Source organism: Anomaloglossus baeobatrachus, chromosome 12 (assembly GCF_048569485.1).
Source record: "Anomaloglossus baeobatrachus isolate aAnoBae1 chromosome 12, aAnoBae1.hap1, whole genome shotgun sequence".
NCBI classification, from domain to species: Eukaryota; Metazoa; Chordata; class Amphibia; order Anura; family Aromobatidae; genus Anomaloglossus; species Anomaloglossus baeobatrachus.
In genome coordinates, this window is record NC_134364.1 from 91675885 (window position 1) to 91689671 (window position 13787).

A 13787-nucleotide genomic window follows, 5' to 3' on the forward strand; every position below is an offset into this window, starting at 1 on the left:
ACCTTTCCTCGCTCCACGCAGCATCGCTCCTTCTCCCGTCTGTGTCAGCAGCAGCGCTGGAGTGTGGAGTCGGCCACGATCCCTGCAGCATCGCAATGTCCTCCTGTCTGTGCCGGCGGTGGCTGCGTATGGACACATGCGCACAGCGATGACGTCATCGCTGTGCGCACCGCTAGTCTCCATACACAGCCGCAGTCGGCAGACAGGAGGACATCGCGATGCTGCAGGGATTGTGGCCGGTGAGTATACTGATTCACTGCACCCTGCGCTGATGATGGTGCACGGGGGGCAGTGAATACAGCCACACATGATCACTCCAGACTGTAGTTGCCAGGGATAATCATGTGGGCCAGCTCTTTACCATGTGTACATCCCCCGCCCATCTCTCAGCACCGGCTTCAGCGCTGAGAGATGATGGGTGGGATGATGGGCGTGCATATGAAATGAGCGGGCCCACATGGTCATGGTAGGCGCTGCTGCAGCCTGCTTATGCCCCCGATGACCCACGCCACCGCAGCACCCTCATTCCCCGCAGCCCTACATTCAAACTATAAGACGCACCCCCACTTTTCCTCAACATTTGGGAGACAAAAAGTGTGTTTTATAGTCCGAAAAATACGGTATACCTTTATTTATATAGAAAGATGGGTAAAATGTAACTGTAGTGCTAGGGTTGGGTCAGAAATGATGAGGGTGAAGTGGTCACATGCTGTTCATTTATTTCCAACAATGTTTATCCAAGATATAAAAAAAACATGATTTATACATAGAAGACAGTGCCACCCAGAGGACACATGGATTATTACAATGTTGATAAAAATCAATTTTATGGTAAATTATGGTCACGGATTCAATGGTGCTTGTCACAGTCAGCGACCTGCGATGTGAGGAGCACACCCTGAATGCAGTGAGTTTAGATCCAGCACCAGCAAATCACTGCACTGGAAGAAAAGACCCTAAACCTATATACAGCTGTGGGGTTTTTATGCGCTTGATGCCCCTTTCATAGTCTGAACATGACCTGAATCTGGGCCCAAACTGTACCCGGGGGCCCAACCAGCCATTTCTAATGCTTAGGTCTTCCTTTAATTATACCAGGTCATCTCACTGAGTATGGCGCCATCTGTTGGATAAAATTATGTTAACACACAAGTTCAAGACCACCTCCAGCCGCAGCCATTTTTAATTTGATTTTTCTTCCCCTTCTTCCAAGAGCCATATCTTCTTTTATTTTTCCATTCACATAGCCTTAAGGAATTTTCTTTTTTTACTGGGAATTATTATTTTTTTTTAATATTTACTTATTATTTTTTACTTATTTTTCAGCCCTCTCCACTTAATGGCATGGTATCTTGATTACAGACTTTAAGGCCTATGGGTATAGGGAGGACCTCTACTCCTGTACCAATTTCTTCCATATTGGAGGACTCAAGTTGCTCCTGTATCTGAATGGCTGCCATGTAACACTACATTTCCCCACTAGAGGCCACTGCAGGGAAAATGCCTGGCTAGCTGCAGTGGCGATCAGGGATTGGGTGTAAAAAGTTAATAGATTAAAAAGCTAAAACGTATTTTTTTTTAAAAAAAAACCAATTAGGTAAAATGCATAAAAAAATATGTTAAAATCGTCCCGAGGATATGGAGGAACTCCGCCCCAAGGATGAAGATGGGGTTTCAGTACGTGGCTTCATCCATATTATCGTCGCTGTCGCCCCCGAAATCTTCGCCGTTGTCAAAATAGGACATGATGTAATCCGTCTCCTGCAATGACACGTCGGAGGTTAGATGGAAATTGATTGAGATCGTTCTCGGGGATGATCTCACAATACAATCCAATTTCTGCCTATTCGGATTATATTCCTGCCATTCTGTAACATACTCGGTGTTGCAATTTTCAAGTATTATTAAATCCCCAGTTTGACTGAAAACACAACCTAAAAATGTATGAAAAGCAAGATGTTCTGCAGCAGCTGAGGGTCTATTGTGCAGTATTATAGAAAGCATGGGCTACGTGTCATAGAACACACGGATTTTTGGCCGTCTGTATGACTGTCCCAGTCTTACCTCCTCATGCTCCTCTTCATCATACTCTTCCTCCTCCTCCTTTTCCTCTTCCTCCTCCTTCTTCTCTTCCTCCTCCTCAGAACTCACCTCCTCTTCCTTCTTCTCCAAATTCTGGGAAAAAAAAAGAGAGAGAGAAGTTTCATTACTAACCGGAGACCAAATCTCAGCTGGTAGAAGACTGGGTGTAATGAAGTCCCAGCAGTTTGTGACAAACCCAGCTCTGCTACATCTGTGCATGGTGAATTTGTAGAGTAATAGTTGGAAGAAACGTGATGGTGACTTCACAAATCCCTCGCTGCTCCCTCCTGGTATTAGTTATTTATTGGCTACCATGCCGCCCAACTCAGCCAGTGATTGGCTGCAGTGGTCACATGTCCATGTCAGGATGTCAGATGATGTAGAAACTGGAGGGCAATTAGCAGGGCGAGTACGATGGCAGATTAAAGAAATTTCCCTTCAGTATAAAAAAAAATCCGTTGTCTGAGTGAGTCAGCGCCCCCTGTCAGCGCAGACAAGGATGGCGGCTGGGAGCGGCGCTGTCTGACAGCTACAATTACCTGCATCGTCTGAGAACTCGTCTGCTGGGGAAGGAGAGGCAGAACTGACAGCGGAATCGCTGCTAACTGCCCCACACCAATCACACACCGCTAACAGCAGCTTGGGCTCTGGAGACATGTGCGCTGATGTGAGAGGACAACCTGACACACTCTGTGCTGCTGTGGTGCACAGCCACTTCTACTATCTATATATACTCCTCTCCTGACACACTCTGTGCTGCTGTGGTGCACGGCCCCTTCTACTATCTATATACACTCCTCCCCTGACACACTCTGTGCTGCTGGGGTGCACGGCCCCTTCTACTATCTATATATACTCCTCTCCTGACACACTCTGTGCTGCTGTGGTGCACAGCCCCTCCTACTATCTATATATACTCCTCTCCTGACACACTCTGTGCTGCTGTGGTGCACGGCCCCTTCTACTATCTATATACACTCCTCTCCTGACACACACTGTGCTGCTGTGGTGCACGGCCCCTTACACTCCTCTCCTTACACACTCTGTGCTGCTGGAGTCCACAGCTCCTTCGACCATCTATTTGTGTAGCAACTATTATCAGCCTACCTCCAACTTCTTAATGATTTCTTCTTTATCCAGGGGGACCCTCTGCTTGTGTTTTGGAAGAATGATGGTGGTCTCTGTGGAAAAGCAAAAAGCAGATTTTGAGAAAGATTAACCAGACCAACCTATCACTGTAAATCTATAATGGTCATACCGACAGCTGCCACTAGAGGGTGACAGACTCACATTAGACTTTCTATTGCTTATAATGGAAGCTATAGCTTCTGTGCAGTTGATGCCAGATAGTATTCTCTGTTGTCAGCTAATCAGCCATAACATGGGGGTAATGGTTTATCACTTACTCTCTTTCTGGATCTTCCGGACTTTGATCTTCAGCTCTCGGGGCAGCAGACTCCAGTCTAGTAAAGAATTGAACAAGACATGAAAGTAACTGACTGATTTCTCCATCAGCACATCTGATATGTATAACTGGCAACCCACTGGGTGGAAATTTGGGGTCCGTCTCCACGGTTCTAGTCATGGGACCCCCCTTAGTGACACTTTACTATTCACGTGGTAAATAACAATAGAATTTGGTATCGGCATCTCAAGAAAGAAAGAGTCCTGCAGGTGGCGCCATTGCCCTCGACAAGAAGTCCTGCAGGTGGTGCCATTGCCCTCTGGAAGGGAGAAGGGCACCAGCGCTGTTGCCTGAGGAGTGGGCTCTGGGGAAAATGGGGGATGGAGTCTATCTGCCGGTGGAAAAGTGGGGGGGTTCTATTCTCCGCGTGGTGTGGCTCCCCGAGGAGAGGCCTCCGAGTGGGCGACGCTCCCCGAGGAGAGGCCTCCGAGTGGGCGACGCTCCCCGAGGAGAGGCCTCCGAGTGGGCGACGCTCCCCGAGGAGAGGCCTCCGAGTGGGCGACGCTCCCCGAGGAGAGGCCTCCGAGTGGGCGACGCTCCCCGAGGAGAGGCCTCCGAGTGGGCGACGCTCCCCGAGGAGAGGCCTCCGAGTGGGCGACGCTCCCCGAGGAGAGGCCTCCGAGTGGGCGACGCTCCCCGAGGAGAGGCCTCCGAGTGGGCGACCTCCCCGAGGAGAGGCCTCCGAGTGGGCGACGCTCCCCGAGGAGAGGCCTCCGAGTGGGCGACGCTCCCCGAGGAGAGGCCTCCGAGTGGGCGACGCTCCCCGAGGAGAGGCCTCCGAGTGGGCGACGCTCCCCGAGGAGAGGCCTCCGAGTGGGCGACGCTCCCCGAGGAGAGGCCTCCGAGTGGGCGACGCTCCCCGAGGAGAGGCCTCCGAGTGGGCGACGCTCCCCGAGGAGAGGCCTCCGAGTGGGCGACGCTCCCCGAGGAGAGGCCTCCGAGTGGGCGACGCTCCCCGAGGAGAGGCCTCCGAGTGGGCGACGCTCCCCGAGGAGAGGCCTCCGAGTGGGCGACGCTCCCCGAGGAGAGGCCTCCGAGTGGGCGACGCTCCCCGAGGAGAGGCCTCCGAGTGGGTGCCGCTCCCCGAGGAGAGGCCTCCGAGTGGTGCCGCTCCCCGAGGAGAGGCCTCCGAGTGGTGCCGCTCCCCGAGGAGAGGCCTCCGAGTGGTGCCGCTCCCCGAGGAGAGGCCTCCGAGTGGTGCCGCTCCCCGAGGAGAGACTTCCGAGTGGTGCCGCTCCCCGAGGAGAGAATTCCGAGTGGTGCCGCTCCCCGAGGAGAGACTTCCGAGTGGTGCCGCTCCCCGAGGAGAAACTTCCGAGTGGTGTCGCTCCCTGAGGAGACCTCCGAGTGATGCCATTCCCTGAGGAGAGGGGCTGAGGGTGAAGTTCCCCCGAAGAAAGGCCTCCGGAGGGGGCCACATTATTCCCTGATGAGAGGCCTCTGGGGAGGGAGGGGGCTTTCCCTGAGGAGAGGCTTCCGGGGGTGATATTCCTTGAAGAGAGGACTCTGGGAAGTAATGGCCTCCATCATGCAGCTTAGCACAATGGCAGCGCGGGGTCTTACCAGGGTGCCAGTCGATGGCGTTGTCCACCGGTCCGGACGTCTGATATTTGTCGGAGTACCGCTCCACATCTGAGGAGAACAGAGGATGTAGGCATGATACAAGCAACTTTATTAATACTGTCGCACACGGACGCTGCCATCGTTACCTGATGGACTTGAGCTAATCAGTCTGCGGGACTCATGAGGAGGATGTGAGGGCTTTACATATACACCTGTCCAGTAATCCAGACAGTCTGATAATCAGGCACTTTATGGTTGTCAGAAAGACATTATCCTCATGTTATAATAATAATAATAATAATAATAATAATAATAATAATTAAAAAAAAAAAAGTAGTTTGAGGAGTTACCCATGGTAGCCAATCAGATTTGAGCTCACTTTTCTCAGAGGCTCTTTCTCAAATGAAAGAAGCCATCTAATTGGTTACCAGTCTCAAGCAATCAAGCTGCTGTTTTCATTTGCCAGCTAAATTAGAAAAGACATCTGAATGGTTGCTGTGCAAAAAAGGTGGCACAGCTGCCTTCATAGCAACCAATCAAATTTAAGCTCTCATTTCTCAAAGGCCGTTTGACAATTTAAAGACTCATTCTAATTGGTTGCTACGGGTAACTGCTCCACTTATCCCTTATGCCAAAATTAAAGCTTTACAACTCTCATTAAAGTGAATGAACAGAGTGGTCCAGGCATGGCAGAGCGCAGACGGGGCCTCGTTCATAATTTAGACGACGGTCCCGCACTTAGACATTTACAGCACATTTTGTCAACAAATCACAACCCCCTTTATTCACTGCAAAACTTTCTGTTTTCAAGATCTCCGCTTGCTGTCAGTGAACAGAAACACATTCCAGAAGTGTAAAATCCAGTTCTGAGCCTGTTTTCCTGTCACAGGTACCTTTTTTGGGTGCTGCAGGTTTGATGTAATACGGGAGGCTTTTCATGGCTCCTCTCAGCTCCTGCTTTAAGGCCAGCATGTATTCAACCTCCTCGCCCGTCTGCAGGGGCACCGGCTTGAAGTCTAAGGCCTGACTCAGGAAGAGAATGGCAGAAACAAGATATCAAATAAAAAGCACGATGCCAGGCACCCCACCGCCATGCACAGTGCCAGGCCCCCCACCACGCACAGTGCCAAGCCTTACACCGCCATGCACAGTGCCAGGCCCCCCACCACGCACAGTGCCAAGCCTTACACCGCCACGCACAGTACGCCGTACATCGCCACGCACAGTGCCAGGCCGTACACCGCCACGCACAGTGCCAGGCCGTACACCGCCACGCACAGTGCCAAGCCGTACACCGCCACCCACAGTGCCAAGCCGTACACCGCCACCCACAGTGCCAAGAAGTACACCGCCACGCACATGCCAAGCCGTACACCACCATGCACAGTGCCAGGCCGTACACTGCCACACACAGTGCCAAGACTTACCGCGCCACGCACAGTGCCACGCCCTACACCGCCCCACACAGTGCCAAGCCTTACTCCGCCACGCACAGTGCCAAGCCTTACTCTGCCATGCACAGTGCCAGGCCCTACACCGCCACGCACAGTGCCAAGCCTTACGTCACCTTACATAAAAAAAAAAAAGAGGAAAAAATAGCAGGCCCTTACTTACAGGAAACAGAGGAGGAGGTTGTAGGGTTGGTGGAGGCAATGTTTCTCCCCTTCCCATTCCAATGGCCTGAACAATGAACGTCATCTGCCCCCGACCCCCGCCTCTGCCCCGTCCTGCCATCTTCTCAGCTCCACTCAGATAAAAACATAAAACTCCAACCTGTGTGACAAACAAAGACATGAGATGAGAATGATGCAAAACACGTACGTCCACACGGCAGGGAGAACATGACAATATTTCCTCCTCATTCCTTATGCAAATACAAAAACAGTCCAGTTTGAGGGGCTGGGGTATTATATAAAGGAGATTGGGGGCCCCCGGGGTATTATATAGAGGAGATAGGGGCCCCCGGGGTATTATATAGAGGAGATGGGGCCCTCCCGGGGTATTATATAGAGGAGATGGGGGCCCCCGGGGTATTATATAGAGGAGATGGGGCCCTCCCGGGGTATTATATACAAGAGATGAGGGGCCCCATGGGTATAATAGAGGAGGTAGGGGACCTCTGTGGTATTAGATACAGGAGGTGGGGGACCCTGGAATATCACATACAGGAGATGGGGGTCCCTGGGGTTATCATATACAGGATTTGGGGGTTCCCGGGGTTATCATATACAGGCGATGGGGGTCCCCGGAATTATCATATACAGGAGACGGGGCCTCCGGGGTTATCATATACAGGAGACGGGGGCCTCCGGGGTTATCATATACAGGAGATGGGGGTCCCCGGGGTTATCATATACAGGAGATGGGGGTCCCCGGGGTTATCATATACAGGAGATGGGGGTCCCCGGGGTTATCATATACCTTGACAAGCTTCAAAAGGAACCTGAAGACCCACCTCTTCCGACAAGCTTACAACCTGCCGTAACCCTCAGTCTGATAGAGTGCCGCACAATCAGCTCTACCCTCACCTACTGTATCGCGGGCAGGGACCTCTCTCCTCCTGTACCTGTTTGTGTCTTGTACTGTTTATGATTATTGTACTTGTCCCTATTATGTACACCCCTTTCACATGTGAAGCGTCATGGAATTGATGGCGCTATAATAATAAATAATATTAATACAATAATACAGGAGATGGGGGTCCCCTGGGTTATCATATACAGGAGATGGGCATCTCCGGGCTATCATGTACAGGAGATGGGGGTCCCTAGGGTATCATGTACAGGAGATGGGGGTCCCTAGGTTATCATGTACAGGAGATGAGGGTCCCCGGGGTTTCATATACAGAAAACGGGGACTATGGTCAGGTTTCCATCCTAATATTACAGATTCAGGCATCTTTACAGCCATAAACAGCAGACATTAGTGAGTCCGAGCATGCTGGGACTTGTAGTCACACTGTGCTGCTATATTATGACTACAATACAGTATTTCGAGCCATAAAGTCACGCTCACAGCCCAAGACAGAGCTATACACAATACTAAAGCTTCCCGCTCTCTATAACGTACTATATGTACCTTACGGCATGTTTCCCACAGCTGGAACGCAGATTTACGGCGCCGATTGATTACGTCATCGTTCGAATTACAACTTTTTTTTTCCCTGACATGTAAGATTATTGGTCTATTCAACCGCCAATCATGTACAGAACAGCGAATCAACAGACTCCGGGGGCGGGGCAGCGCTGATAAGTCGAGGGCCCTGGGAATGTTTAGTCGCTATGGTAACGGGGACGACGACGAGGGAGCGCTAAAGTGTGGGGCAGCTGCTGGCGCCTAATGGGGGTGTGGTTATGCGACCATTAGGGAACTGCCCTGTGTATACGATGGGGGCGTCTGTGACTGCACATCGTTATCGGGGCGTTTTGGAGTGGTGCACTGTTATGGGGGCGTCTGTGACTGTACAATGCTATGAGGGCATCTGTGACTGTTGTATTGTTATGGGGCGTCTGTGATTGGTGCACTGTTATGGCACGTCTGTCACTGGTGCACTGTTATGGGGGCATCTGTGACTGTATAATGCTATGGGGGCATCTGTGACTGGTGCATTGTTATGGGGGCGTCTATGACTGGTGCACTGTTATGGGGGCGTCTGTGACCGTACACTGTTATGGGGCATCTGTGACTGGTGCACTGTTATGGGGGCGTCTGTGACTGGTGCACTGTTATGGAGGCATCTGTGACTGGTGCATTGTTATGGGGGCGTCTGTGACTGTACACTGCTATGGGGGCATCTGTGACTGGTGCACTGTTATGGGGGCATCTGTGACAATACTGCTATGGGGGCATCTGTGAATGGTGCATTGTTATGGAGGCGTCTGTGACTGGTGCACTGTTATGGGGGCGTCTGTGACTGTCCTTTGTTATGGGGGCATCTTTGTCTGGTGCACTGTTATGGAGACATCTATGATTGGTGCATGTTATGGGGGAGTTTGTGACTGGTGCATGTTATAGCGGCGTTTGTGACTGGTTCATTGATACGTGGGCATCTATTTACACTGTTATGGGGACGTCTGTGACTGGTGCACTATTATGGGGGCGTATGTGACTTTACATTGTTATGAGGGCGTCTGTGATTGGTGCATGTTATGGAGGCGTTTGTGACTGGTTCATTGTTATGGGAGCATCTGTGGCTGAAGATTGTTATGGCGGCATCTGTGACTACACATTGTCATGGGGGCGTCTGTGACTGATGCATTGTCATGGGGGTGTCTGATGCTTTATGGGGGCGGCTGTGACTACATTGGTATTGGGGGCGTCTGTGACTGATGCATCTTCATGGGAGTGTATGTCTGATGCATTGTTATGGGGGCATCTGTAACTGATGCTTTATGGGGGTGTCTGCAACTGTACATTATTATGAGGGAGTTTGACTGGTGCACTGTTATGGGGGTGTCTGTAACTGATGTATTATTATGGAGGTGTCTGTGACTAGTGCACTGTTAGGGGGCATCTGTGACTGGTGCATTGTTGTGGGGGCATCTGTGACTGGAGGCCTCCAATACTCTAAAATAACTTTGGGGGTGAGGTAATCTTTGTAACTCTTAGGTCAGGGTGAGCAGCTTGGCCAGTGACGGTGTTGCAGTGGGGCTGGACTTGCCATTGGCACATGGGTCACTGATGACTAGTGCAGCAAGGTATGCAGGACAGCACATAAGCAAGTAGAGCTGGAAGCACCAAATGCTGTTGGGCTAGGAACAGCAGAGATGTAGAGACAACTGATATTTTGCTTGCACAGATGTGGTTACAGGAATAGGAAATATTAATAGAAAAACTGTTAACTTGCTTGCAGAGATGCGGTTACACACAGGAAAAGGAAATATAGGAAAACTGGTACCTTGATTGCAAAGATGCGGTTGCACACAGGAATAGGAAAACTAGTAGCTTGCTTGTAGTGATGCGGATGCACACAGGAAAAGGAAATATTAGTAGGAAAACTGGTAACTTGCTTGCAGAGAAATGGTTACACACAAATATAGGAAAACTTGTAACTTGCTTACAGAGATGCGGTAGCACACAGGCATAGGAACTATTAATAGGAAACTGGTAACTTGCTTGCAGAGATGTGGTTACCCAAAATAAAGTTGTAAATGTGGATAACATAAGGATGGTAGAGACTAGCTTGTTACCTTAACTGACAGCAGAGCTGAAAGGGCAATAGCACAAGGTATTGCTGGTCTTAGCTTTAAAGTAGTAGCTGGATGATGGATTGCAGACATGAGAAGCTGGGGAGATAACTAGACATCTGGCTAAAGCAGAGTCAGGAGAATGAGGCTAAGGCTAAGTTCACACATCCTGTGTTTTGCATCAGTCACAATCCGTAGCCTTGAGGAATTACGGAATCCTGCAAAATATTTTGCAGGAATCCTGTATTTCCCCATAGACTTCTATTAGTGACGGATTGCGACTGATGACCCTGCGTTGCATCCGCTGCGTCGCGGTCCGTCGTTTTTGACTGACCGCCGAGCAGGGAGCAACGCAGAATGTAACGTTTTTCGGGCCGTCAAAATTAACGCGCCGCGCAGGAATCCGTCGCCATCCGTCAAGCTTGTAATGCATGTCTATGGTGCTGGATTCCGTCGTAATCCGTCTTACAACGGAATCCAGCGCAGGATTCCGTCATGCTCTACTGAGCATGCCCAGCATGCTTGGCACGCCCACTGGGCTGTCCCAAACACAGACGGATCATGACTGATCCGTCAAAAAACGGACGCACAGCGGATGTAACGGACGCAACTGATCCGTTTTTTCACAGGATTCCTGTGAAAGGAATCCTGTGAAAAACACATCAGTTGCATCAGTTGACATCTTGAAAATGACTGATCCGTTGCTGACGGACCTGACGGATTGAAAACACAGGATGTGTGAACTTAGCCTTATTCGAGAGTAGCACATGGTAGCTATGCTTCCTGAATACTCAGGCGCTGTGAAGCTGCCTGTGCCAGACTTAAAAGGCCTAGGATGATGGCATCAGTGGAGCTTGTTTGACTACCACAATGATTCAATGTGGACTAGCACAGCGGGAGCCAGTCATAGGGAAAGGAAGTGAAACCTGGCACTGGAGACATTAACAGGTGCATAACAGTACCTTCTTTGTGCAGAACTACCGTACGGGTTGGCTCGTACAGCGGTCCCTTAGCTGCTGTACACAAGGTTGGGTCTGAGGGACTAAAATTCAGTAGAAAAAAGTGTAACTTTTAGGATGTGATCATGGATCAGGACGTGCAGCCCCTGACCGTCACTTGCACTAGGGAACATGAATGGAGGTAAGCAGCTTAACCACATGAAAAAGGCAATTTCTTTGTCGCTCTATTGGGAGACCCAGACAATTGGGTGTATAGGCTATGCCTCCGGAGGCCGCACAAAGTATTACACTCAAAAGTGTTAAGCCCCTCCCCTTCTGCCTATACACCCCCCGTGCTCCCACGGGCTCCTCAGTTTTATTGCTTTGTGCGAAGGAGGCAGACCTGCACACATAGCTCCACAGATTGGTCAGCAGCAGCTGCTGACCAGGTCGGATGGAAGAAAAGTGGGCCCATATAGGGCCCCCAGCATGCTCCCTTCTCACCCCACTCTTGTCGGCGGTGTTGTTAAGGTTGAGGTATCCATTGCGGGTACGGAGGCTGGAGCCCACATGCTGTTTTCCTTCCCCATCCCCCTCAGGGCTCTGGGCGAAGTGGGATCCCATCGGTCTCCAGGCACTGAGACCGTGCTTCATCCACAACTCCTGTGGAGCCTGCTGGATAGGAGCCGGGTACCGTTCAGGGACATGGCCCTGCTACTTGAAGGTACTCTGTATCCCTGTGGGGACCGCGCACGGCAACACCTCAGCTTTGCTGGGTGTGCTAGTGCACCGGGGACCGCGGCGCTGACCGGGTTAAACTGTGCCATTACACACTCAGCGTCGCTGAGTGTGTTTATATGTAGGGGCTACCGCGCTAACCGCCGCTGCCATGGGAAACTGCGGCGCGGCTGGGACTTGTAGTTCGCCGGGGACTTCGGCGCCGGCCGCGCTTTTACGGCGGCCACGCTTATACTCGAGTCCCCGGCTTTCTTGCGGCCTAGTTTCCTTTTCTCCCGCCCCCAGCCCTGACAGGCAGGGGAAGGGCGGGACGCTGCACGGAACGAGCAGCACTGAGGGCTGGAGTATGATTTCCATTCTCCACCCCCCTCACTGTGCACAGTGTGAGCACCAGTTCCCGCACTTTCTCGGCCACGCCCACGGCTCCCTCTTCTCGTCAGGACGCCGCAGCCATTCCTGTCAGCTCCTCCGACGCTGCAGAGAGGGATAAACCCTGGGAGACCCAGACACGGTCTCTGGTGGCCTCACAACCGCTTTAAAGCGGGTGGTAAGCAGCACCTGTTGGTGCTAGCCCCATGGTGCTGTAGTGTATTGATACATTATTTGTTTATAGTATACTCTTTCACTGTATGAGCACAGTTCATTCTGGCTATATACCCTATTGTGTTACTCAGGGAAAACAATAGCATGGCGCCCACAAAGGCAGGGGTGCCAAAACACAGGCTTATTATGCTGCCTGCGCTGCTTGTACGACCCAGCTGCCGGCAGGTCCCACTGACCCTCATTGTGTGCAATGTTCGGCCCCTGTGGCACTTCTTCAGCCAGAGCCTCTGCTAAGAGGGGCCCAGGGGGAGCCACCTGTTGACACTGTCCAGGTGACGGGGACTGAGTTTGCAAAACTCTCTGAGACTATGGCTAAGATACTAGAAGCCTTGCAATCCAGGCCGGTATCTCAGCACAGGGACTCTGTTGAATCATTGTTCCCTGGCCCCCCTCAGTTGGACCAACAATGTCCTCCCGGGGTATCTCATACATCCCAGGCTGAGGGTTCTGACTTAGACCCCAGTCCCAGACCGACTAAGCGGGCTCGCTTAGAATTTCCCTCGACATCATATTGTTCAGGGTCTCAGCGGGGGGAATCTCTGGTTGATGATGCGGAGACAGCTGATCAGGATTCTGATCCTGAGGGCGCTCTCAATCTTAATACTCCAGACGGGGACGCCATAGTGAACGATCTTATTGCGTCCATCAATCAAATGCTGGATATTTCTCCCTCAACTCCTCCGGCGGAGGAGTCAGCTTCTCAGCAGGAGAAATTCCGTTTCAGGTTCCCCAAGCGTACACCGAGTATGTTTCTAGACCACTCTGATTTCAGAGAGGCAGTCCAGAATCACCATGCTTGTCCAGATAAGCGTTTTTTCTAAGCGCCTTAAGGATACACGTTATCTTTTTCCCCCTGACGTGGTTAAAGGTTGGACTCAGTGTCCCAAAGTGGATCCTCCATTCTCCAGACTGGCGGCTAGATCCATACTTGCAGTGGAAGATGGGGCCTCGCTCAAAGATGCCACTGACAGGCAGATGGAGCTCTGGTTGAAATCCATCTATGAAGCTATCGGAGCTTCTTTTGCCCCAGCATTCGCAGCCGTATGGGCGCTACAAGCTATCTCAGCAGGTCAAGCGCAAATTGAAGCAGCCACATGCACGTCCGCGCCACAAGTGGCATCCATTACCACCCAGACCTCGGCATTTGCGTCTTACGCTATTAATGCTGTCCTGGACTCTGCGAGCCGTACGGCGGTTGCGACCGCCAATTCG

General features: G+C 51.4%; 1 protein-coding gene across 1 annotated transcript; it reads right to left on the reverse strand.

Moving 5' to 3' along the window:
- Window positions 1-702: 702 nt before the first annotated feature.
- POLR3GL (RNA polymerase III subunit GL) lies at window positions 703-8237 on the reverse strand. Its single transcript, XM_075331095.1, has 8 exons — window positions 8189-8237; window positions 6725-6883; window positions 6004-6133; window positions 5111-5179; window positions 3489-3545; window positions 3190-3263; window positions 2065-2175; window positions 703-1761 (listed from the first exon to the last, which is right to left on the reverse strand). Exons 2-8 carry the CDS (start codon window positions 6842-6844, stop codon window positions 1675-1677), a joined length of 648 nt encoding a protein of 215 aa, XP_075187210.1. The 5' UTR covers window positions 6845-6883; window positions 8189-8237; the 3' UTR covers window positions 703-1674.
- Between the last annotated feature and the right edge of the window lie 5550 nt (window positions 8238-13787).